This window comes from Diabrotica undecimpunctata, chromosome 4 (genome assembly GCF_040954645.1).
Source record: "Diabrotica undecimpunctata isolate CICGRU chromosome 4, icDiaUnde3, whole genome shotgun sequence".
NCBI lineage: Eukaryota > Metazoa > Arthropoda > Insecta > Coleoptera > Chrysomelidae > Diabrotica > Diabrotica undecimpunctata.
In genome coordinates this window covers 35,745,798-35,773,108 of record NC_092806.1, presented here as the reverse complement: position 1 = coordinate 35,773,108, position 27,311 = coordinate 35,745,798, and the positions used below count along the sequence as shown (strand labels likewise).

General features: G+C 34.2%; 1 protein-coding gene across 6 annotated transcripts in view; it reads left to right on the top strand.

Moving 5' to 3' along the window:
* The window catches only part of Tps1 (Trehalose-6-phosphate synthase 1), a 127,003-nt gene extending 109,629 nt beyond the window's left edge, over nt 1-17,374 (top strand). For all 6 annotated transcript variants that reach the window (XM_072529351.1, XM_072529350.1, XM_072529353.1 and 3 more), the window contains 7 exons: nt 126-389; nt 4,040-4,593; nt 8,397-8,852; nt 11,894-12,083; nt 12,776-12,993; nt 15,803-16,016; nt 16,747-17,374. In XM_072529351.1, coding sequence (XP_072385452.1) covers nt 126-389; nt 4,040-4,593; nt 8,397-8,852; nt 11,894-12,083; nt 12,776-12,993; nt 15,803-16,016; nt 16,747-16,995 — 2,145 coding nt within the window. In that variant the 3' untranslated portion in view covers nt 16,996-17,374. The remainder of the gene's footprint in view (nt 1-125; nt 390-4,039; nt 4,594-8,396; nt 8,853-11,893; nt 12,084-12,775; nt 12,994-15,802; nt 16,017-16,746) is intronic.
* Nucleotides 17,375-27,311: the final 9,937 nt, after the last annotated feature.

The window sequence follows — 27,311 nt, the reverse complement described above, 5'->3', positions numbered from 1 at the left end:
GATTACTTTGTATAAAGAAGAGCGAGTCATTTGTCACATTGATATACTTTGACAAGGTAGCATTTGATTCGATAAAGATAACAATGTGAACATGTCCATTATAATGTAAAAATTTACTGTTTTAGGTAGTTGCTGTGCATATTGATCCCACAATTTTCGACGCCTATTATAATGGATGCTGCAATGCTACTTTTTGGCCTCTGTTCCACTCCATGCCAGATAGAGCTTCATTTAAAGCTGAGTATTGGAGAGCATATTTGAGAGCTAATGAAGCATTTGCGGATTGTACATTAAAGGCCTTAAAAACCTTGCCTAAAACATCGACTGAAGTACCACTGATCTGGGTGCACGACTACCATCTCATGTTGGCAGCTAACTGGATTAGACAGGTGAGTCAATATTATTTATCAATATTATTTATCTAAAAGCTTGCCTAAAAGTTTGCCCTAAAAACTGGGCGGATCCAATCAATTGTCATCCAGAGTCAGTCATTAAATTTTTAAAATAATAAACTTTTTACATATATACCAAGTAAATATAAAGTATGATCTGAATAAATATATTCGTTATATCCTCCACTTTTATTTGCTATGTCGTATGTTAGGATTCGATCAGTTGTTTATTCTGTGCTCAGCCTGAGACCTTCTTTAAGTCAATAAATCAAAATTTGTCTTATGGTAAATCTATTTTTATCCATAGTGCCCTATGATATCTCGTATGTCGCTACACGTTCAATAATAATGAAGATACTGTTTAGTACCCTTTTAGCAGTCATTTATATTGATCTGAAAAATGGATTTACAATGGAATAATGAACGTCCAATTGGGTACTGAACGAGAATATGTATTTGTTAAAGCATTTATGTAAATATTGATGTTAGACTGCTGGATCTAAACCGCTGGTTACAACCACTAGGCGGCTTTGTGCTTAAAGTCAGCCGCTGAGGTCATGTGAACGCAACCATTTATTTAGTGTCATCTGTCAAAGATATGAAGTCATTATAGAGTCCGCTCACTGGGCGGTACATAAAAAGAAAATTAAAGAACGAATTCGTTTGGCTGTGTTTAATGTGTACGCTTCCGAGTAAAAGTGTCAAACGTCGTCGCGATTTTGTTTTGATTTTCTAATTTGCAATAATGGAGTGGACTAATTGTTTTTGTTTACAACTTATAAGCTTATATCGAGAGCGGTAAGTTATATGGATTCTGGTGCATAAAACTTGTATATGAGTCACCAGTAGCTAAATATCAAATCAAATAGGGTTAACAATAACCTTTATGTTGGCGGTATCGCTTCTCTAAACTTTGTATATTTTTTCCGATTTTTGCACCAATTTCATTTAATAACCATCTAAAATCAGTAGACTTTATTCTCCAAAAAATTTTGAAAAAGCCCGTATTCCATTTCAGCTTTTAGATCATTAAATAAGTCTAGTCCTCTATACTGGCTTCTGCTTTTGAACAATGATGTTATTCACCAGCGCCGTTTTCGTCGTTTCTTGGGGAGGTCTTTTACTGCTTCGACCTCCACCTCATTAATAATAATATGCAACGCATTTGCAATAATTATATCCTCCTTCGATGTAATTTTTAACAATATACAAATTGCCAAATATCAAATAAATAACTGCCACGTCACGAATCGAAAAAAATCACCCGCGAAACTGATAGAATGACTGCAAACGAATTCGTTCGCTGCAATGTGGACGATAGACCAAAGTTTTCATCGAACGTCGAAACATCGAATGAATGCGGTCGGGGAGCTTCGGTCACATGCGTTCGCCAGATGTGGACGCGCCTTTAAATGACGCATCGTTTCTTAAATGAATGACGTGTCTCATGTGAGAATATATTATTTTAAAACTCTTGTCTAAAACACCCAGTGGTTTATTGATTTTTGTGCGATGCTTTTTGGTGGTTTCAAAATGGCGGTCCGCCAATGAAAAAAATTGATTCCTTTAAAAAATATATCTTTCTTGTTTCTAAGTAGACACTGAGTAACACAATAACTCTCAGATAATATCCCAAATGTTGAATCTTGTCATTTAAAAAATGTCTATCACGTCATAGTTTTTATAGATGTCGATAAAGAAATAAAAACATTTAATCAGAGTATGCGAAAGTGACAAAATAACTTAATCTGTTCAGCGTTTCCTGTAAAAAAGTGAAGATTTCTAAATTATTAGTGGTATCCAGAATCTCACAAAAACCAGGAACATTCGTAATGACAAAAAAGGTTCTAAATTATTTATGACTTGTTATTTGATGCCATTTAAAATAATTTTACAAACTGGCACCCAGGCGCAACTCTAATAAATAGGTCACAAATGTATCATAAACATCATAAACATCATAAACAGGTGTCTTATTTCAGTAACTTTAGACGGACACTGTATAATATTCTCCCTAACAATTATGTATAAAGATTATGTCTATTGAAATGCTACATATTCACAGTTCTGAGCTACGGAATGGAGACGTGGATACTAACTGTGGCAACTATTAATCGACCCAATTGTGATATGTGGTGTCATGGGCGTATCCGGGATTGATCAAGTTACTAATGTGAAAGTCCTGAACAGAGTGAGCAAGAAATTTGAAATTCTGATCAAAATTAAAAAGTTAGATTATGTGGCACACATAATGAGAAATCACAAACTTCCGGCTTCCTAATTAAATATCGAAGAATGGATTAATTAAATAGTAAAAAGGGATCAGGAAGGACCTTCTGGCTGAAAAATTTAGCGAAATTTTATAGCACGATTACCACTGGTCTGCTCCGCGCTGCAGCAAACAAAGTAAAGATACCAATGATAATCGCCAACATCTAGAAGAAATAGGAATAGGCATACCATCAAAAGAACCATAATTAATATCATGTATTCAGCTGGTTTCATATTAATACAAATGAAATAGGTCTCAAGATTTGCTTTTTTACAAATTGATAGCAAGATTGCCAGTTACTTTTCATATACTAAATAAATTATCAACATAATATGTATCTATTCTGTACTATGTATCTACATAACTGCGTAAAAAGAGACTTGTAGAAATAGAAGATTTTAGTAATTTCTTTTATTTCCCGACTCTTCTGAGGAGGTATTCTGTCAATCTTCTAAATAAAAAACGTGGTTCTTTTTTTAAATACCATCGTAAGTTTAATATTGATTTGTTTAGGTCCAGAAGGTGAACTTTTTTTGGGACGAGTCTGTAAAATTCTTTTACTCTTTGACGATTATTTTCATTGACCTACTCCATCTGTTAGTCTACAAACAAAACTGGTGTAGAAATGTTCTCTTATTTCCTCCATAATTAGTTTGTAGCAAATATTACTGTTGTTCTAGGTTGATAAATTGTAGGTATGTATTTGTCATTTTATTTGCTCGTATACCTATTGGTTGTAGTTGTAGCTCGTATACCAGAGCTGCATTCTTTAAGATGAAGAAACTGTTATGTGGAAACAATATTACTTTAAGTCTGAAAATTAGATTAGTGAGATGTTATGTGTTCTCTACTCTTTTGTATGGTGTCAAAGGTTGGACTTTGACGGATACACTTCTCAAGAAACTGGAAGCCTTTGAAATCTGGGTGTATCGGAGAATCCTACGAATAAGTTGGGTAGATAGAGTTCATGTTTTGCATCGGATGGGAAAAGTTACGGAAGTCGTCAAAACAGTTAAAAATCGCAAAGATTAATCCCAGAGATATATAATATACTCCATTTAATAATACAAGGCAAGGTAGACGGAAGAAGAGGGCCAGGTCGAAGAAGAACGTCATGGCTTAGAAACCTGAGAGATTGGTTTAACAGATCCTCTGCATCTCTTTTCCGAGCTGCCGTCAACAAAATTACTATAGCCAATTTGATAGCCAACGCTCGATAATCGAGCTCGGCACATGAAAAAGAATACCTATTGGTTAGGAATTCCCTTATATCATTACTAAAACTCTTTAGTCGTAATTTTTACTGAATAATTAAGATAGAGTAAGTAAATAACGTTTCAATATTAATCATTATTAAAATATATTATTGTTACAGGCAGCAGATGAACAAGAAATCAAAGTGAAATTGGGATTCTTCTTACACATTCCTTTCCCTCCCTGGGATATCTACAGACTATTCCCATGGGCAGACGAAATACTTCAAGGTATGCTCGGCTGTGATCTGGTGGGTTTCCATATAACTGACTATTGTATAAATTTCGTCGACTGTTGCCAAAGAAGCTTGGGATGTCGAGTTGATAGAAAGAACCTCTTGGTTGAACATGGTGGCAGAACTGTTCGGGTAAGGCCTCTGCCTATCGGCATTCCCTTCGAGAGGTTCGTTGAATTAGCTGAAAAGGCACCAAGATTGATCTCAACCAACCAAAAAATTATACTCGGAGTAGATAGGTTAGATTATACGAAGGGACTGGTACATAGACTGAAATCTTTTGAAAAATTGTTGGAAAATCATCCCGAACATAAAGAAAAAGTATCATTACTTCAAATTTCGGTACCCTCCCGAACAGACGTAAAGGAATACCAAGATCTTAAAGAAGAGATGGACCAGCTTGTAGGAAGGATCAACGGAAGGTTTACGACACCTAACTGGTAAGTTAAACTTTAAATTTTTTATACGCTTATGAGTAAGAGTAGGGCATTAGTACCAAAGTGGAATACGGACTTTTTATTTATATGTTTATTCATGAATGTATGCGTTTAGATGTCTAGTAATACGTACGATATAATATTTTGTAACTATTTAAAATCTTTATAAGGTTTTTATCCTTACTTCAAGCTAAAACGTTGTCACTTTAGATTATCTACTGACTGTATGTATTTGTAGGCTTTATACTCACTGATAATGTCGCATAGCTGAGGTTTGAGATTTAGCTGTCGTCTCGCTTCACTAAATTAATGACATTCGGCAAGAATGTGTTTTATTTTTATTTGACACTGGCATGCTTGACAGATAGGCTAGTGATCAGATAGCTGTGTGTTTGTTTGGTGTGGCTCATACAGATTCTTTGTATAATTGTAACATCTTGCTTAGTACCATGTGGCTTGTGTAAAGTAGCTTATACAATGAGCGCTGGATAGCAGGTAAGGACGTATTGGAGGAACTTCAGTGAATAATCTTCTGGTGAATCTGTATGTTTCCATTTTTCAATCTTTGCAAGTTTGGATGTGAGTCGTTGACGTGGTATCTGTTAAAACCATTTTAGCATGCAGATCTACGAGTTCGTTGCCAGGTATACCAATATAAGACGGAAACCATAAGCTTAGTATTTAATGTAGAAAGGTGGTGGTAAACGTGATGGATATTTTGACCAATGGGATGATCGGTAAATAATTCCTAAATATATATAATAAAAGCTAGAGGGTCTGTAGAAATGGCAACATTTTTGTTTGGAAGGTATTGACCTTGCTTAACTGCCTGTAAGAAACTATACAATTCTCTAGTAGATGTATACAATGCTTAACTGTCCGTAAGAGACTGTACATTTCTCTAGTAGGTACGCTGCATAAAAGAGGAATAAAAGAAGCTTAAGTGAGATTGTTTTTATGAGTGACTGAACAGCAAACTCCCAAATTGCTTTTGGAAGCATCGGTGTATTTTTAAAAATGCTTTTATCATGAGTTCTTTAGTTGTTTCGTATTTATTTCGTATTTATTCTTCTTCTTTAAGTTCCATCTGCTATCGACGGTTGGAAATCGTCATGGCTATGCGGAACTTGTTGACTACCGCTCTAAATAGTTCTGCACTACTGCATTTAAACCATTTCTTCAACTTCTCAAGTTCGTATTTATTAAATTTTGTTAAATATGTATTAGTTTGAGGCATAGTGCATAATCCAAGAAGGAAAACCTTATGGAAGGGGATGGGATTTGTGAGTATAAAATGTATGTCCCTTGTTATTGTAAATAATTTAAAAAATATCTTCTTCTCATGGCGCCGTCTCCTTTGGAAGGTTGGCGATCTAAATGGCAATTGTAGTTTTAGAAACTGCTGCTCGAAAGATTTCTGCGGATGAGTGGTCGAACCATCTCCTCAGATCTTTCAGCCACGAGTTCTGGCGTTTTCCTACTGATCTTTTGCCCTGTACTTATCTTTCCAGTATAACTTGAAGTAATTCGTATCTTTTACCTCTCAACATACGACCCAAGTAACATATGACCCAAGTATTGCATTTTCCTCTCTTTGATTATTCTTAGTAATTCTTTTTGTTTACACATGCGACGAAGCACCTCAACATTAGTAACTCTTTGTTCCCATGGAATTCTCAACATTCGTCTGTATATATACATTTCAAATAGAAAATATAGGTTTAATTATTGGGGAGGGGTTGGTATAGGTTGTTGTGAATAAACGGTAGACAGGATTAAGGGGGTTAAAAGAAATATATGCAGCATACGAAAGGAAAAGGTATTGCCGTCTAATCCAGAGGGGAGTTCATCGGCTTCACAGTAGAGATTCTCAGAGGGACTTTAACGCCTAGACAGAGTCGAAGGGCTGTGTGTTATGGATAGAGCTTAAGGATGCTAGATCTCTCTTGAAAGTGGACATCTTGGAACGCACTCCAGTGATAATGAGGACAGTGTTGTAAGAATATTTATTCTTTTATTTACTTTTACGACAGGAACTTTTTAACTTAAGTATATACTGCCTCCAAGAGAGGCGTGAGTTAACTGCCACACCCAGTATTTTACAAATATGGGAATAGGTGAATTTAAGGAGGCATTTGAGGCCGTCTGATAAATTTAATAAGTTTGGATTTTGTGAGGGATAAAGTTAGTCCCAGAGAGTGAGTACGGGTGATTATTATGTTTACTGCTGCTTATAAAATTTTTGTATGTTCACTACAAGCTACGTGATGATAATATATTTTTAGATGAGGGGTGTTTTTTTAAGAGTTGTAGAACTTTGAAATGGAATAAAACAAAGATGATTTTTTAAAATTGACATGAAATTGCCTTTATTCGAAAGATAATCTTTTACCATTATAATTTAAATATGATTTCTGACATATGGCTGGCTCTGAAGTAGTCTAATCTAGAGGTCCAATTTTCAAAGACTTTTTCCAACATTGATGGCGCTATATCGAAGGAGGCAAATATTGCCCTACAAGTGTTCAATCGTTTCAGGCTTATCAGAGTAGACTAACGACTTCACACATCCCCACAGAAAATAGTCAAGGGGTGTTAAATGGCACGATCTTAGAGGCCACTTCACGGGTCTGAAACGTGAAACTATGCGATTACCAAACGTTTCCTTTAATAAATCAATTGTGGCACGAGCTGCGTGAAACGTTGCGCCGTTTTTTTTTAAACCACAGCTCTTGCATATTTTCTTTTTCTTCTTCTAATGGCGCTACAATCCTTTGTGAGTCGTGGCCTGCTTAACAATGTTCTTCCATTCTGCCCTGTCAGATACTTTCCTTCGCCACTGCTTGATGTGGTTTGTGGTTTTAAGATCCATCTCTACGTCGTCTATCCATCTTTTACGGGGCCTTCCTCTTGTTCTGTTTCCTTGGAGCTCCTGCACATCATGGTTGTTAAATTGAGGAATAAAAAACTCAGTAATCATGGCTCTATAGCGGTCATCAATTACTGTAACGTTCTGGCCAGCATCGTCTTTGAAGAAGTACGGATCAATGATTCCACCAGCCCGTAAAGTACACCAAACAGTCTAGATATAATGGTTTCTCAACATACACTAGAAGATTATCTTTACTCCAAATACGCCAGTTTTGCTTGTTGACTAGTCATTCAACCAAAAGTGAGCTTCGTCGCTAAACATAATTCGCTTATGAAAATCGGGATCAACGGCGATCTCATTTTGGGCCCATTTACCACATGTACGCTTCGCAAAACCTTCCATAAAGTGTATGCACACATATCCAACTGCTTTGCACGATGACGGAGAGACTGATTCGGGTCTTCCTTTATGCTACGCTCTACAGTAGCAACAACTTCTTCTGTACGCATTGTACGACGTCTCTGTGGATGCGTAATATCATTTAGATACGTTCTATGGTTAATCGAATTAATTCCTCTGGTAGACTATGTTATTGATCATAAAATGTCGCTTGTTCAGGCGTCAAGTCTATTCATGCTGAAATGTCAAACCAAACTTAACATAAATCACTTGACAGCTGTCAAAATGGGCGGCAGTTGAAAAAGTGTTGCCAACTTACATTTCTATACCTCTAAAAAAACACCCGTTATAATAACAATGTCATTAACGTACCTCAGGTTATTTATATAGAGTTGTTACATTATTCTATGTTAGATGTTAAGTAGTAAATTATATATTTCCTTTAATATATTTTGTACTACCTTAAAGTTAGTTAAACACAAATTTATTTTATTTTTTACTTAATATAGTTTTAATTAACGTTTCGTTTTTGTAGGTCACCCATAAGATATATTTACGGCTGCGTAAGCCAAGACGAACTAGCAGCTTTTTACAGGGACGCTGCTGTAGGATTAGTAACACCTCTAAGAGACGGAATGAATCTCGTAGCCAAAGAATTCGTAGCCTGTCAAATAAACATACCACCTGGAGTACTCATTGTATCCCCGTTTGCTGGTGCTGGCGAGACGATGCACGAAGCCCTGATCTCGAATCCATATGAAATAGACGAAGCTTCAGAAGTAATTCACAGAGCTCTAACCATGCCAGAGGATGAAAGAATATTACGTATGAACTATTTGCGACGAAGGGAGAAACTGAATGATGTTAATTATTGGACAAAGTCATTCCTCTCGGCAATGGGTTCACTTTTGACACAAGAGGACCATGACGATATTGGTTCTACAAATATGCCAGCCGTTACTTTAGATGATTTTGACGAATATTTATCAAAGTAAGATATAATTTAACAATTTTTGATTAAAATAATGTCAATATAAAAGCGATTATCTTCATTTATGTATATGTGCACAGTCATAACAGAAGGTAAAGTATGTTAATAATAATGGATATCTACCCCAATTTACAAAATATTCCTTTTGTTCTGTAATCGGTCAAGTCCTAGGTCTAATAGGATTTAGTCGTTCTATTTTTGATCTCTTAATGAAATATTTTGCTTATTTTCTATTTCAACTTATTTTTGTTATATTTTAGCTCCTCTCAATATTTTTATGAATCCCACTCTGTTTTCAGGCATTCAAAATGGCTTAAGATTGTTATTTTTTATCACCTAAAATTTATTAATATCATCAATAAACTAAAGCGATGATCATGTAATTCTCTTTAAAATTATTTTTCTTAATTCCTTTAAGGATCCTTTATTTAATTCCTAAACTTTGCTACGCTTGTAGGTTAAGGGTTAAGGTTACCCCAAATATTAGGTGGTCTCATAAGTAACCTTATTTGAAATAAAAAAAAACATGTTTTCCAAATAATTTGTTTGTTTTATTCGATATAGTCTTCTTTTAGGTCAATGCAACGGTTCCACTGGTTTTCCAACTGGTTTATGCCGTCCGAATAATACGATTCTGGAAGCTCTGCATTCTAGGTGTTTGTTTCGTCTATGTTCTCTTCGATCGAACTGAATTTTTTATTTAGGAGCCATCTCTTCAAATTTGAGAACACTTAATTATCGAATCAGGTGAATAAGACGGATTAGAAAGCAATTCGACACCCAACTCACAAATTTTTTCCATGCGCCTAACGCTCTTATGAGCTATCGAAGAAACAATTTTTTTTCTTTTGCATATGGGTCTTTATGCTCAAAACTCTAGTCTAATAGCTGTTCAAATATAATAAACTTCTGGTCCTTATTTTTGTTGACTTGTACAAATCATTTGATACGGCAAAAGTAGGCGCTATAGATCACAGGTAGGTATGCCAATATTAGTCGAAATATATACAAAAATGCAACAACTACTGCATCTTTTATTGCATATCTAAGAAGATAAAAATTGTCTGATGAGTGCGGCAGGGAGATTCTTTGTCGCCATTTAAACGATTGGAATCAGGCTCAAAATATTAACATCAATTGACAAAAATTAAAGTATCAGCGAGGACATTTTTCCTACAGCAGACTACTTAGGCACACCAGAGCTATAATACAACAACTTTAACTAGGCATACAGGGGTTAGTATGAAGATACACTATAGAAAACCAAAATAATGACACATCTCGTCCCAATAAGCTAACATATGTGATGGGTAGCTCTTTCGGGGCGACAGACTCAGTAAAACACAGGTTTGAAATAAAAATAAATCTATTTAGTATATATACAATAAATAAAAAATAAAAAAGGAATTCTACGTTGTATACTTATAAAACAAAAATAAAATGAATTCTACGTTCCCGTCTGGGTCCCGCGATGAATGAATTCCCCGGCGAACGTCTATAAAAGAAAAGAAACTAATTATTACTAATAAAGAAATGAAATAGCAGACCCACGGTAATGTTCAATACACAATACCGATGGGTTCCGCTTGGCTAAGGACAGAGTACGATCCTCAATACGGAAATCTCTCTGTCCGGCTTGGCTCTGTGCAGATCCACGGTAATGTTCAATACACTGTACCGATGGGTTCCGCTTGGTTAAGGACAGAGTATGATCCTCAATACGGAAATCTCTCTGTCCGGGATGGCTCGCAGGTTCACTACACCGGCGAGTCAGGGAGCCTAGAGCGCTAACTACAAGACTGTCTAATTCCGCTATTCACACGCCTTAAATAGCCGTTCTAAATCCCACTTCGCCGTCACGTTGTAGAAGTGGATGCGCAAATATTGACACTCCCACGGTTCGAACTGTTAAACGATCGGAGCATCGTTACACATATATATATATATATATATATATATATATATATATATATATATATATATATATATATATATATATATATATATATAATGGCTATACACCCCAGTGTGGGGTTAAACCGCAAATGCTTTCTAGATCCTATTTCTTAAGTGGGTCAGTCTTTTTTGTTTATCTTGTCTTCTTGACAATATCTCTCCATTTTTTCCTGTCTCTAGTTCTTCCTCTCCATTCTCTGACTCCTGCCCTTTGGAGGTCTTCTTCAACTTCTTGCAGCCACGTTGATCTCGGTCTTCCCATTCTCTTTCTTCCTCCTGGATTCCATTCTACCATTGCGTATGTCACTGCCTCATCGCCTGCTCGCCAAATGTGACCTAACCATCTAACTTTGCATTGCTTTATTTCAGTTACGATGTCTTCCTTAAATTCTTCATTCATTTCTGCATTTGTTCTGCTTCTATATTCATATAAGCTAATACAAATTGAAAAATTGTTCATAGAAAATATTGATATCAAAAGTCCAAAGGATTACGATTGATAATGTTGAAACACTGCTGAGAAATGGTCACACGACTATGTTGGTCAATGGTCAGCAAACGCAGCACTCATCGACAGGATCATTTTTTCATACTCGAAACTTCACTCAAAATGTGAGTAGTGCGCTCTTTACTAATTCTTGTGGCCTATGTCTATACGTCGACTATGAAATTCAAGGAACCAAAATTTGACAGTGTAGTCTGAAGAAATATTAGTTCTATATTATTTATCCAGCTTTTTTTATTTCCTTCGCCATTTTATTTCTCAAATTATAATGTTTAATGACAGATCTAAAATCGTCTTTCTCCATATGCGTCATTTTTTCGCACACGTTAACTTTATGCAGCTGTCAAAAATATACTAATGACTGAAGCGTTCTAAAATTTGATATATATGTCTAAAAAAGATTAGCACTTTTTTTTTATTTTTCTACAGATTTAAGTCATTCATCGTATTAATACTGTAATATTTGCAACAGTAAAGACGATTTTAGTTTTTAAATATTAAATATTATTCGACAATAATATATTAAAAAGCAAATTAGAGGTAAAATGTAACTTTAAATCGTTCATAATGTGTTTTGCAGATACATTGGAAACACGCATAAATTGGCATTACTCCTCGATTACGATGGTACACTGGCTCCTATAGCACCACATCCTGATCTCGCTATTATTCCTGCGGAAACTAAAAATGTTTTGCAAAGATTATCCAATATGTCAGACTGCTACATCGCCATTGTCAGTGGAAGGAATGTTAACAACGTGAGAGATATGGTAAGTTCTGTAGTTTACTCTATAAAGCAAATATAATAGAATACTACTCTATAATACTATAGACTATAGAAGAATAATAATAATACTATCGAATATATAAGAATAATAATAATAGTCTATAAAGCGAATAGAGGAAAAATAATATATTGTAATCTTTTAAAGTAAATAAGTATTTAGAATATATAATTAAACAAGATCATATTATAATACTGTAATAAAAATACTGAATGTAAAATATGCAAATAAAGACTAAATACTTTCCCAAATATGTTGGAAAAAGATAACAAAGGTAAAACACGTTTGAATAACGAAAACTATGAAAATGATGTGTACTTATATTACAGCAGGCTTAATTTTGATATTCAACGTTGTATTAACATTCAATTTTCAATATTGATACAACGTCCCAGACTGAAAAGTATTGTTCTAATGTCAGAACTGTAAATTATGATTTCATTTTTTTACTGGGAATAAGCCACAATTTTATGTTAAATTTTTATTTTGACGTTTCGAATCGCTGCGGAAATATTTCTTAAAAATAGATTATGGAGAACGAGACACTGAACTTTATAATCTGATGGTAAAGATCAGTGTCTTATCAACATATATCAAAAATACTACCTCTTAAACCCATAATTATTTAATTATATTATTAAAACTACCACAGTAGTAATTTTAATATAAACTTTTAGGTTGGAATCGATGGTATTACTTACGCAGGAAATCACGGTTTAGAGATTTTACATCCAGATGGAACAAAGTTCGTACACCCAATGCCAACAGAGTTTCACGATAAAGTAGGGGATCTAATGCGACAACTACAAGAAAAGGTGTGCAGAGAAGGGGCTTGGGTCGAAAATAAAGGAGCATTACTGACTTTCCATTTTAGAGAAACTCCATTGCAAATAAGGTAAAAAAAAAATAATAGATAAGTAGATTTTTAATGCTTATGAAACGGTAAATGAAGTTATGTTAAAAAGTGATTTACCATATCCAACAAATATAGAATTTTTATTTATTCTTGGACGTAGATGCCTTACTTTTTTACACCAGCGCCAGCGTTTAGCCAGTGCTGTTGTTATCCATATTATTTTAACGTGTTCCTAAAATCATTACTTCATCTTATATAAGGTATTTCCTTTGTGTAATTCGGTAACTTTTTCACTTCATATACTCTAAACTCTATCCCAAAAAATCACTATAACTAAAGTCACTATAAAAGATTCTACGAGCTACTAATCAAAACAAAATAATACAACCAACTTTCGGCATCGATCTAGCTGGAGACGCTGAAAAAACAATAGTGGAAATGTCACAATAAGTCAAAATTCTAACAAACCTTAAAAATATTCAACATTACTCTCACCTAAAAATCAATAACACCATTCCAAACAAGACAAAGCTGAATATTTTAAAAATATACTCCAAGCCACATTTTAAACTCCAGAAAACACATATTTCGATAAACGATTCCAACAGGACACCGAATAAATAATCAATGATTTACCTCACAACTCCAATTCATACTTAAGGGACAACTATTACCCGATACTTGCCCCCATACATATAGTCATTGTCAGAAGACTGTGTAGCGAGGACAGAAACACAGCCTCTTCCCAGATTGCATTTACGCAAGATGCCTCAAAGAACTTTCACAGAATATTTTCCTGTTGCTAGTCAAAATTATCAAGCCTTCGGCTGCAATATTTTCTCACCTACTAGAAAATATTCAGCAAAGTCATGATACCTATATCAGAGAAATCCCTCACCAGCACTGAATCCTACATACTCATTTCTTTCTTAAATACTCTATAAGGCAATCGCACCAATAACAACGGAGATATGATGTATACGAATGCCGCCATATTTATTTTTTCTATCTCGACATATTTACTATTCTCTCCCTTTCCAACAAACTGCCTAGGTGACACACCTGTCACACCTGGCGGTACATCAAAGGATACCGTCGATAAGAAAGTTCCCGCTTCCAAGACTTTTTTCCAGGCCCAGGTGGCTCACTCTCTACTTTCTACTATAAGGCAATATATAGGCAAGATATGCTAAAGAATGTTTAGAGGAATTGTAGAGCACCTAGAATAATTCCACATCACCCCCAACTTTCAGAGCTAGTCACTCCATGCATAATGCATTAAGAGGCAGTAACCTTAATCTCTCAGACTATAAATGAATACCATAGACACACAATCGGAATCTTTTTAGATGTCCAGAAAGATCAGGACTGGTACATAAGTCTGATCGAAAAACTCGCATGATGCTGTGGTGCCAGGTCCGTTTTTAACAGTTCGTAAGCCCATACTGCTCTACTTAAACTGTCCGTGACAAAATTGCTGACAGACTATCTACTCCCTTCACTTCTCAAGCAGGAGTTACATAGGGCTCAATACTAGCTTATATAGTTTATACAGTTTACAACAGCGACATCCCTTTCCCCAACAGCCGATCCAAAACATGCTTTTATATGCTAATTACACTGCCCTACTCTCCGTAGAAGCTCCCTATCGTAATAGAATGGAACGTTCTTTATTAGACAAGGCCCAAGCAGACCTCGACTTTATCGTCGATGGTGTAACAGATGGATAGTCACCTTAAGTCTGTCTAAAACATAACTTGCTCTGTTTGTATATTATCCCAATACTTCCCGCGAAAATCTCGAGGTAGACAACCACATAATGCTTAACGGCGAAAGACTAGAATTCAAATAATCTCCATATATACAAAACCTTTTAGGCCTCTTGTCGAGTATAGAGCGAGACTGTACTTTAAACTAAATACACGCCAAATAACAACCTAATGGCAACTTAACAGCAAATTCTGCAGTTGATTATGGGCAAACGTTGTTCGTATAAATCAGTACAAATTAATTAGTTAACATACCTCAAAATCAAATCCAAACATTTAGTCAAATATACATTCTAAGAACTATCGAAAGCTCGAATATCAGAGGAAAAAAAATTCTAAACCCCATGCTATCACCGACGGCAATTATTTACCAGATTTCCCCAAAAAAAGTTCCATTCCTGCCAGCTACACTTCTAAACTCAGTAGACAACGAACTTTTTGATGCGTACTTGGATACTTTAGAAACTATCCTCTTAGAATATCGAAATCAATAGCCAGCAGAAACAAAAAAGCCGATTAAAGAGCTGTTCCCAAGAACTTGTAGAGTTTAATGTTTGAGAGAACTGGATATCCTACAACTTATCACAGGTAAACTACCTCTCCATCCTATGCTTCTATCAACACATATACCACTAGTCCTACACAACGTCTACTCTTAACGCCAATCCAGACTCTCGCAAAAAAGGAAGCAAACAGTCATTAAAGAAGCATAGAGTCTATAACAAGTTCATCAGAACTTGTTCGATTGATCACTTTTAATCATCAATATAGTATTCGTTTTTTTTACAATGATTAACTTTTATACTATGCAACCTGAGCTTTTGTGATCTTATCAGCTTTTTATTTGGCGTCTTTTCTGGTTATGGGTTCTGCTATCATATTGATGATGATTATTCGTTCATTTTTTAGTATGTATGCAGTCATGAAATTCTGACTGCATTACTGTTTTTTCTTTCCTTCAATGCTCTTTTTATCTTAAAAGTACCATTTTCAATTAAATTCTAGTAGGCTTATTACGATGTATATTTTGTTTATTCTTTACGTAGCTCGAAAATAAAAACTTTATTATTCTATTAAAGAGCATCATTGGAAAAAGAAGCTAAAACATTAATTGAAGCTGCTGGATTTATCGCTGATCACGTACATTGCGCCATAGAGGCAAGGCCTCCTGTACAATGGAACAAAGGTAGAGCCTCAATATACATACTCAGGACTGCTTTTGGAGTAGATTGGAGTGAAAGAATCAGAATCATTTACGTCGGTGATGATCAAACTGATGAAGATGCTATGCAGGTAAAATAAAAATTACTAATGAATTTTCTTTTATCGTTTAGTGTAGAAGTTTAACGGTGCAACCTCTATATTTATATAAATCCGTAAACTAATTTTCGAAACAAAGTTCTGATTTCTGCTTTAATCCGTGCCTTCTAAGAATTGCAAGGCAAAACAGACGTTGATAAAGATGTTATTAGAGACATGGGGAATATAAAATTGCATTCCACAACATATCTCCTTAACTAAGCAAAAATCCTTAGCGAATTGGTTTCTCGTACTCGAGAAACTTAAATCGAAATAAAATCGAAATAAAAATAAAAGACAGTTAAGATTTGATTTCACATACAGTGCGTTTGTGTATCCGCTTATACGTATTTCACCCTAAAAGAGATTTTCGGAGCGGCTATTCACAACCGCTCTGAACGTGAAAATAATCATTCCTGTCATATTAGAAGCAACTATAAAATGGCTTCGATCTGTGCATCGAAAAGTGCATAGAGATATAAATTTAAAAAATAAATATAAACGGAAAGCTTCGGAATTTTTTTTAAGAAATCGGAAAATTGTTAGTTTCTTAATATTTGATATTAAAATTGAACCTTACTTCCAAAACTCTTTGGAATATTCGAAACACCTATATTAATTTTCTCTAATATATCTTTGGAATAAGCCATAAGCTGTAAGAAAAGAAATGTCTGAAAAAATTACTTAAATTAATGAATATTGTTTTCATTTAATGTATTTTTAGGCTCTGAAAGGTATGGCAGCTACGTTTAGAGTAACATCCTCTCAAATAACGAAGACATCGGCTGAACGTCGTCTTCCATCTACAGACGCAGTTTTAACGATGTTAAAATGGGTGGAAAGACACTTAGGAAGAAGGAAGCCAAGTTTGGACGCCGGCTTTGTAAGAAGAAACTCTGCACAGATTCAGCACACCATACAAATGGAATTGCCCTTAGGGCAGCAGTCTAACAATTCGACAAAAGACCTTTAAAATCTAACCAAATTATTGTGATGTTATATGTAAATATAAAAATAGGAGTTAAGTTTTCGTTGTGAAAGTGTTTTCTTGTATTAAAAATACTTGTAATGATAAACAAACTACTAATAATGTTGACAGCGCACAGGGTAAATAGAACATGATAAAATTTGACAAGTTTACAGATATTTTAAAAAAAATATATTACAGTGAAGGAAATATTGTAAAATATATGTAATAATGTTTAAATTATTATTGTTCCGATCGAATTCAAAACCTGTAGTGCTTTTTATTGTTAGGATACATCACTGCCCATCTGCCTTCTGTAATTTTTAGCTGTTTGCTATCTGTATACGTATTGTTTTTTAAATAAACCATAAAGATTTTTCTTTTATTATGTTCTAATTAATGCCATATCTAAATCGTATATATTCAAGTCATGGAAGATCAATTGTTTTTATATCAAACCATTTTATAGAAATTTACACTATGTACTGACTATATACAAGTAGACATTTTTCTCCAAAAGATCCGTTGCAATTGATTGTTTAACCATCACTATCAAACAAAGTTGTCTAATACATATCTACGATAATGAAATTAGAACAATACTTTGGATATATTCAAAATTTATCAAACTATTCACCTTAGATTGGTTGTAAAAAATAAAATAAATAATACTAAGCTGTAATATGTAATTTTTGTTGTTTACAGTTTTGGTTATTTTTTTTTACATTTTACAGTTTTGGTTATTTTTTTTTACATTTTACAGTTTGGGCATTTTCTTAATGCCAATTATTTTTTTCGAGTAATGAAGTAAAATTTTATTATCTATAAATATGCTAACATTGACATCAATCATTAGCATGACCGAATTATGTGGTATATGCCTAAAGGAGGGTAGGGTGTATGTCTAAAGCAGCTCCGTTGTATCTACTTCCCTTCCTTAATAACGTTAAAAACCAAAATAGACCTTGGAATCATATAAGTCTGTTTCTGTTTCTAATATTGGCGCTCAGGTGCCGCTCTCCTGCAAGTTCTGACTCCCATCAGGATTGCATATCCGCTGCCACCTCGCTCAATTTTTTTTGTCGTAGCATCTGCAAGATTTTCTACACCATATATTATTATCTATGGCTCTTTTTGGCAATTTCTCCTCAACCGCCTTTACGGCAAAGCTCATCGAAGTCTCTGAAGCCCGGCCAATTTTGAGATGTTGCTTTGAACAGTGGCTTAATGGGGCATGTATGTATCTGGATTTTGTTATCCTATTTTGGCCGGTTGATCCAACAATCTTTAGAATCTTTCTTGCATTTCTAACTTTCTAACTAATTTCTAACATTACTTTTTTATTTTCCATCGCTGCGCTGCTCATATCTGGCATCTACAATATACTATTGATCTAATGATAGTTTTATTCGATTTCTATTGTACGTTTTGAAGCGGGACACATAAGCCAGCTAGTAATATACATTGTTGCCTTCTTTTTTTGAGTTTCTGCTTCTTCTTTTATTTCTGTATTTATTCCATCTTTCAGATTTGTGAATCTTTTTATTGTTTTTGCATTGTCTATCCTAATTTCGTTTCTATTTTCTCGTTATTTTTCCTGTATTGGTATTTTCATCCTTGGTATGCTTTTTTAAATTAATATCCTTGGTCTTTCTTTTCAGTAGGTACATATCTCTTCCATATTTGGCTATTGTATTGCATATTTAAGAGCCAAATTGAAAAGTGTCAGGTTTCTACCTACGGCGTTGTTTTGGCTTTCATTTGATTACCCTTGTATAAATGAATTAAGTATTACAATAATCACTTATATATTTTTTTAGTCATATACTTACACATTTAATCGTTTCGTATTTTTTTAAAATATACACAATTTTCGTGAATCCAAAACTATTTTTACTATTATTAACACATTTTCTTTGTATTTATATTGTTTGTTTTATTTTTTAACGTTACTTTACTATTAAAATAAATATAAATTTGTATCAAATAATGCATGCAACCTCTTTTAATTGTAGTGCCCTGTGCTAATCAATATAACAATGTTTTAAGGATTTCAGTACACTTTTTTTAATTCTAGACTCTTTCTAGTACATACAGAAAACAAGAATTATGGTTTCAAAGTACAGGTTTTAAAATGATCAATTTGAGTGGCTCTAGTTAAGTAAATCATGGCAATGAAATAGTGGGGATACAAGTCTGTGTGTATAGTATAATACCAGCACTTTAAAGTAATTAATACTTCGCAGATATGTCATCAATGATTGTTGAGCTTCGATTGGTTTGCCGACGGGAGAAGTCCTGTTATTTAAAGTGAAACTACGACATTCTTGGAACCGGATGTAACATTGTCCTTATTGGCGGCGGCCGTACCTGGTAAACAAGATAATAATATAAAAGCAGAAATTAAACCTTGAAAATTTAATTACCTAAAGAGAATTCAAATGAAGAGATAAATATCCAGCGATGTTTCGATAGTAACTTCATCTATAAAATTGCTAGATCTTCTGTTATTCTGTTATGGAATAATAATAAGAAAAGTTGAGTTTTTGTTAGTTTTTTGTTATTTACTATCTTTATTTGAAATTAGTGACAATATCAGTTGAAAATGCGATTATTTTGTCATTTCATTTCCACTGTGAAGATAGTTATGTTTAGAGTATTTTGAAAACGATTTCCGGAAGAGAAAGTCGGAACCTCAAAATAAACATATTTTTAACTGAAATTAGAATTAATCTTCTTAATGATAGTAAATATGATGTCGATAATTTTTAGGTTTTTTGTTAAATTAAGGTGAATGTTTCTACACATCATATTGCAGATCACTCAATTATTTCACTGCCACAATACTTTTACGGGAAGGTGCAATATTCTGTTGCAAACAATTTTTTCTTCTTTAACCCAGATCTGTTTTTACGAACAGTTACAGATTCATTAAAAGTGAGTGTATTATTCTAAACTTGGGGTTTTAGCTTTTTTTTGTTGGTCCTTCAACAAAATTACTTTTTCTTTCAAAAACACCGATGCGCAACGATTTTTGCAGTCGAGGGTACTGATCCCACCTTCTTTGGAGCTTGAGAACCACTATTCTTCCACTACTGTTTGACACAAAACAGCAACTTCTGTTTTTCGTGAAAAGTGGCAAGATCTTTTTGTAAAATGTCATGCTAATGTTCTTGTTATCAACGGTGAGCACACCTTGCACGCATATTACGCTTTTCTTTATGTTTAGTTCCTGGTGCAAGTTTTTAAACACATTACTTTAATATACTTAGACCACTAGAAATTTTATGCTCGTTTAAACAGTGACCTTCCAAAACTATTTGATGCACATTATCGATAAACATTTTGCTTGTGGTTGTATGTTTTGCACGTCCTTCACGTAGATCATTTTGGATACTTTCACAATCACGTTTTAACTTGCCACTCCTTTGGGATTAAAATTGAATGTAAAAAGTCGCCATATACTTTCACTTTCAAGTGTTTTTTTAATTTTTAACATATACTTACAACAAATGGCTACCGGCAGGCAAGTGCTGTAAATAATGCCTTGCAATTTTGCATATTTTCTAACGAGCATTTTTATCAACGTAAGGGGAAAATATACTAGTCCATTTGCGACCTCTGTGTAAAACTAAAGACTTATCAGGATTGCCTTAGTATTGTCCTGAAGCTATTTTCTTGTGACATCTTGTTAATAAGCCACAAAATTTTGCTTTAGTTTAGTTTGACGGTTTGATTTCCACTTTGTATTTTGAGAATAATTTCCGAAGTGGAAATCGAAGCGTCAAAAAAACTTAATGAAAGCAAAATTGTGGCTTATTCCCAACAAAAATAATAAATTTTATTAGGATATTGGCTACTGCTTAAAATATGCTGAATTATGGTGCTCCCCTAAATAATTTCTGCATGAAACGAAAGTAAAAAACGGATTGCTATATATGTTTTTTTATATATTTCATTTCCTGCTGTTTTTGCAGTAACATTTTATTTACACTTGTATTTATTTATCCAAACGAGATTTTTTAGTAACACCATACAAGATAAAGAAAAAGACTAGTGGAATGCTGGATTTTTTCATAAAACTTACCTCCAATTGAATAATGAGTTAAGTACTAGTTTTCTTAAACATTTTGATATTACCAAGCAAGTTTTCCTCTTCGTAGTGAGCTGTAACCTAATGAACTCTGAATATAATTGCCACTATTTGAATATTGTCTATCATGTTTCTAAAAACTGTTTTGCTGATTCCATGTAATTGCTGCAAGTTGTTCAGACAAGAAGTTCTGCGGCAACCTTGAACCATTTTACAATCATTGTTGAAGACTCCAATACCTAAGTGGTCATGCACGACCATGTTCCAAGTTAACCAGCATCGTCCATCGGCGAACAGGTCTTCATATAGTGATTCATGGCTCAGTTTTTCCTTACAAAGCAGTTTGGATGGATGTCGCGTTCGCTTAAATTTATTTTTATACTTTGTACAACTACTAAAGAAGTGTTGATGAATTTAGTAATACATGTATAAATTGTAACTTCAAACATACCTGCATTTATCATTTTGTAGTTCATTTTTTGGATACCAAATTGCGATCTCAGAATATTACAATCGCATAAACTTAAGGACTTTTCATTGCTTCGCACCCACGTTACGTCCTTTAAAATGTACCAAAAAACCGACAACATTGCTATTTCATGTTCCATGGGACCTTGACTTTGCCTAATAGAAGTTAAACCTCTTTGTATTTTTATTTATCAGTATGTCTAAAGAAGTATCTCAAATTTCTGTTTTTTTATGGTGTATATAATTTCCTTTTGTTTAGTAATTAGGTTAATGCTTCTGTATATGGAACTCAAGAAACAGTAATACGATTTTTAAAGGGTGGATTGATATTGCGGTTCCATTTCCAATTTTAAGTGTGCAACCCAAATATCTGTTGTGTTAAGCGTATTATATGGATTTTCCATATCCTTGCAGAATACATAATATCAAACAATGATTTATATTTTTAAGCTGCTATTTACAATGCTTGTTATATTTTTTGTAAATCTTAAAAAATATATTCAAACCTAGACTGTCAAACTTTAGAAAGAAAAGAGAAGTTTTTAAAACTACATCAGGTCTATCTTTTAGCAGTTACTAAATTACATATGTGATTGTAAACTTGAGTTAAATGTTGAAAGTTATGATACATCCTTATCTGTATATGATTTAATATGGTTTTTGCTAAATTGTTTAGTATGTCCTCGATATTATTTTAAATGTGTGCTTTTACAATTTTCAAGCTTTAGTTAAAGCTTTGTATGTGTTGTATATTAATTTGTAAATTAAGAGAAAATTAACTAAAGAATACACATTGTGTTCGAAAACCGCGTGAGAGTATTTATGATTGAAAAATGAGAATTCCAAGCCATACCAACTCATTAGATATAAACACGTGTACACTTAATTTGATTTGAGCCAAATATTTTCTTTCGTCGTCATTTTATACGACCCATAAATATTTTTGAAAAGGTTGTTCTTATAATTAATTTATACAATTTTATGAACAAACATCGAAAACAGTATTTAACAATTATATGACAACTTACAGGAAGTGTTGAAGAAAGAAATGGAATTATATTCCGTGTAAGTGGAAACAAAATTTATTAAAAAGATTGCTTCAAAAGAAGGCAGCTGAAACATGAATCAAATTAAGAATGAAGCTTCTCAAATAAAAATAAATTTTTATATTACTTCGAGATCGAAAATAAAATAAAAAATATATATTTAGAGAAATATACCTCATAAACAACTCATATAAAATGGTCTGGTGTATTTTCTAACACACTATGTATATTTAAAAGTGGTGATCAATATAAAATTAAACCACAGAATGAATGTTCACAATATTGAAATTAACCTGAAATTAAATCCTGTATACAAAAAATGTATGCATTCATAGTCTTTATTTTTGTATCTGAATTTATACATAAACTTTATAAATTTGTTTTACAATATTATAGTATGAAGAAAGCTTTCGTATATTTTTTTGTATAAATTGTAACTTGATGCATATTTCGTAGCTTATACTGACACATATTTATTTAATTTTATTATTTGGAATGTAATATCCTTTCACAGATAAATTTTTTCAGTGAAAGAGGATTGTATTGTTTTTTCACTAAATTAATACAAAAACCTGTAAACTATATACAAAAGATTAATGTATCCATGGTGTTTATTTTTGTAACCGAATGTTTACACAAACTTTATAAATTTGGTTTACAATATTTATTAGTATAAAGAAAGCTTTCCTGCATTATTTTAATTTTATCTTTAGGCATATTTCGTAGATTAAATTGATACATATTTATTTAATTTTATTATTTGGAATGTAATACCGTTTAATAAATAAAATATTTTTCAGTGATCGAGGATTTTATTGCTTTTCCACTACATTAGTCTTCTTCTTCTTTGTCAATCCACTCCTGAATGTAGGTCTCTCCCAATTGCTTCCATCTTTCTCTATCTTGCGCCAATCTAATCCACTGTTTGCCTGCCACTGTTCTTATGTCATCTACCCATCTTTTTTGAGGTCTTCCCGTGCTTCTTGTTGTCGTCCTTGGTCTCCATTCTAGAATTCTCCGTGTCCACCTGTCCATATTTCTTCCACAATATCCCTAATATTCGTTCTACGTCTTATCTCGGTGTTTCTAATCTTGTCTCTTAGTGATATTCCAAGCATGATTCGTTCCATTGCTCTTTGCGTTGTTTCTAATTTTTTAGCAGATTTTTTGGTAAGGGCTACTGTCTCCAAGCCGTAAGTACAAACTGGTAGTATGCATGTGTTATACACCTTTTTCTTTAAGTTTACAGGAATGGAGGTGTTTTTCAAGATATATGCTAATTTGCCGAAAGCGCCCCATGCCAGTTGTGTTCTTCTTTTAATTTCAGCATCTTGATTTGGTTTTCCTAGTTTGATAACATGACCTAGATATACATAATGTTCAACATTTTCTATGGTATGATTTTGTATTGTTATATTTGTCTGGTCTCGGCTCAGTATTTTTGTTTTGCTGTAGTTCATTTTTAAGCCTACCGCTCCTGAAACTGCATTTAATTGTTGTAACATATCATTTAGTTCTTGGATATTGTCGGCTATTAAAACTATGTCATCTGCGAATCGCAAGTGGTTTAAGTATGATCCGTCGACGTTGATACCCTTATTGTTCCATTCTAGTTTCTTAAAAATGTCTTCTAGAGCAAGGGTAAATAGTTTGGGAGAGATGGTGTCTCCTTGTCTTACTCCCCGTTGTAGTCTTATGGGATTAGTTTTTGTGCTTTCGTCCAGCTTTATCTGCATGGTGGCATTTTCATATATGTTTTTAATTATGTTAGTGTATCTTGAATCTATACGTGCGTTTTCTAGAGATTCAAGCACTGCCCATAATTCGATGGAATCGAATGCTTTATGGAAATCGACGAACGCCATATGAATTGGAACATTATACTCGGTGCATTTTTCTATCAGTGTTCTTACGGTGTGCAAGTGGTCTATGGTACTAAAATGTTTTCTGAATCCAGCCTGCTCGATAGGTTGATAGAAATCGAGCTTATGTGTAAAGCGGTTGGTTATGATTTTAGTTAGTAATTTATACAGATGTGAGAGCAAGGATATTGGTCGGTAATTCTCGATGTTTGCTTTGTCTCCTTTCTTGAATAGTAAAATGACTTCGGAGTTGTACCATTCTTGAGGAATCTTTCCTTCATCAATTACTTTATTAAATAAAATATTTAATACCTGTTCTATTTTTCTTCCACCGATTTTCAACATTTCGACTGTAATTTTATCCTCTCCCGGACATTTATTCGTTTTTAGTTGATTTAGGGCCTTTCTTATTTCATAGTCGGTTATGTCCGGTATTTCTTCTGAGCCGGTGTTAATTATTGTTCGTTCAGTACGTCGTTGTTGTGGTTGTGTATTTATTATATATAATAACGGATTTATTACGGCTGTCGCCGCTTCTGCGCCCCCAATTTCCATCTTTTTCTGTCATATGCAGTTGCCTCTTCTAAGTCTCTTGCCGCCATTGCTTCATCAATATCGTTGCGCCAACTTCTCCGTGGTCGTCCTCTCTTTCTTCTTTCAGGAGGGATCCATTCCAGTACTCTCCTAGGCCATCTGTACTCTGGCATTCTTTTAACATGTCCGAACCAGATTAATTGTTTTCTTTCTATGTCATCATTGATATTTCTCTCCATTTTCATTTCGTTTCTTATTTGTTCGTTTCTAACTCTCTCCAGTTTCGATCTACCGCAGCTTCGTCTCAGATAATCCATTTCTGTCGTCATAAGTTTGTTTCTATTAGCTTTGGTGACGTCCCATACTTCCGAACCGTAAAGTGTAATACTTTGGACTATACTACCGTAAATGTGTTTTTTGGTTTCTTGTCGAATTGTTTTTTGCCAGAGAAGAGAGTTTAAGGCACGGGTCGCTGCTCTGCCCTTGTTTATTCTTTCCCTGATTTCATCTGCGCTATTTCCCTTCTTGTTGAAAATGACCCCCAAATATTTGCAGGATTGCACGCCTTTGATTTTGTCGTCTTCCAAGACGGTTGTGTATTTGCCGAGTATAATTTAGTGTAGAATTTTTCAATGGCCTCGCTTATTTCCTTTCTGTCTCGGACGGTGACGTTTTTCTCATTTTTTATTTCTATGATTTTTCTTGTGCCGTTTGAGTTTTTTGCTTTGAGTACTTTCATATTGCAGTTATCTTGTATTATATTTTTTATTAGATTGTTAGTATAGTTTCTATGATCGTTTCTAATTTCTTTCTTCACGTTTTTGTTTAAACTTTTGAAGCTGTCTGAAGTTCGATCTGTTCTGTTTCGTCTTTCTTTTAGTAATTTAATTTTGATTGTATTAGGTTGAAGTTTAGATGTTTTGGCTGTTTTCGTGTTTGAGCATATTTTCTTAACCGATGTTGTTACAGTTACTTTTATTTTATTGGCTAGTCCGTTTATATCCATTTGTCTCAGTGTCTCTACTGATTTTAGTCTTGTGCTTAGCTCTTTTTGGTATTCCGTTTGTTTTTGAAATAGGACATCGGTGGTTGGGTATCGTTCTCGTTTAATAAGTTTGTTTCGTTCTACTCTCGTCTGTATTTTAATATTCGCTCTAACCAATCTATGGTCACTTCCGGTATAGAATTTGTTTAGTACTGTCACGTCGGTGCATATGTTTTTGTTATTGGAGAGTATATAGTCTATTTCGTTCTTAGTTTTCTTGTCTGGGCTGATCCATGTCCATTTACGTTGTTTAGATTTTTTAAAGAAAGTGTTGAGACAAAATAAATTTTCGTTGTTTAAGTAGTTGTACAACATCTCACCCCTTTCGTTACTGTTGACCAGCCCAAAGCGACCGATATATTGTGTATCGCCCTCTTCTTTTGTTCCAATTTTTGCATTAAAATCTCCTGTGATTATTACGAAGTGTGATTTTTCTTGGTTCCTTGCTGTTGTCAGATCCTCGTAAAATGATTCAGCTTCCTCGTCTGTTGAGTTTCCTGTCGGTGCATATCCATGTATTATCTGTAAGCTGTATCTGCTGTTCAAAGCGATGACAAGATATTTGACTCTGTTTGATACTGCACAGAACTTCGTTACTTTATAGGGAGCTCGTTTGTTTATCAGGAACGCTACACCGCCTATGTGATGATTTTCTACGGAGTTTTTCTGGTATAGGTGGTGACCAGATTTTAAGATGGTACATACTTCTCCTGGTAAGCGAATTTCACACAGTCCAATTATATCCCATTTGATATTTGAGAGCTCTTGTTCTAGTTCGTCAAGGTGTTCTTGGGTCCTCATAGTTCTTATATTGTAAGTGGCTATACGAAGCAATGATGAGTAGTTTTTCTTATTTGATTCAGTCAAATATTTGCCTCCCCCAGAATCCATGAGGCTTACTGATTGTTCAGTGTGAGATTCTGAGTGTTTAACTCTACTCACCTGGGGTAATTTCGTATTGATACTCGACATCTTCAACTTGGGAGGTTTTAGCATATTTAAAACGCCACGCTTGCCGAGCGGGTTGGCGAGTGATTCTATACAATCCCTAAAATCAGGGGATTGCCACTTCCGCCATCCACGCCGTACCGAAGGTATTCTTCTCCGCCGTGTCTGCCGTTGTGGACTTCATCCGTGACCCTGGATAAGGGACCCTAAGCAGGTACTAGTTTCCCGGGTCAGGAAACCCCTGAAATCTGCGGAGGGCAGGGATTGATTCATTTTCCCTGATAGGACTATCCAGAGGAGTTCCTACCTGTACTACATTAGTACCA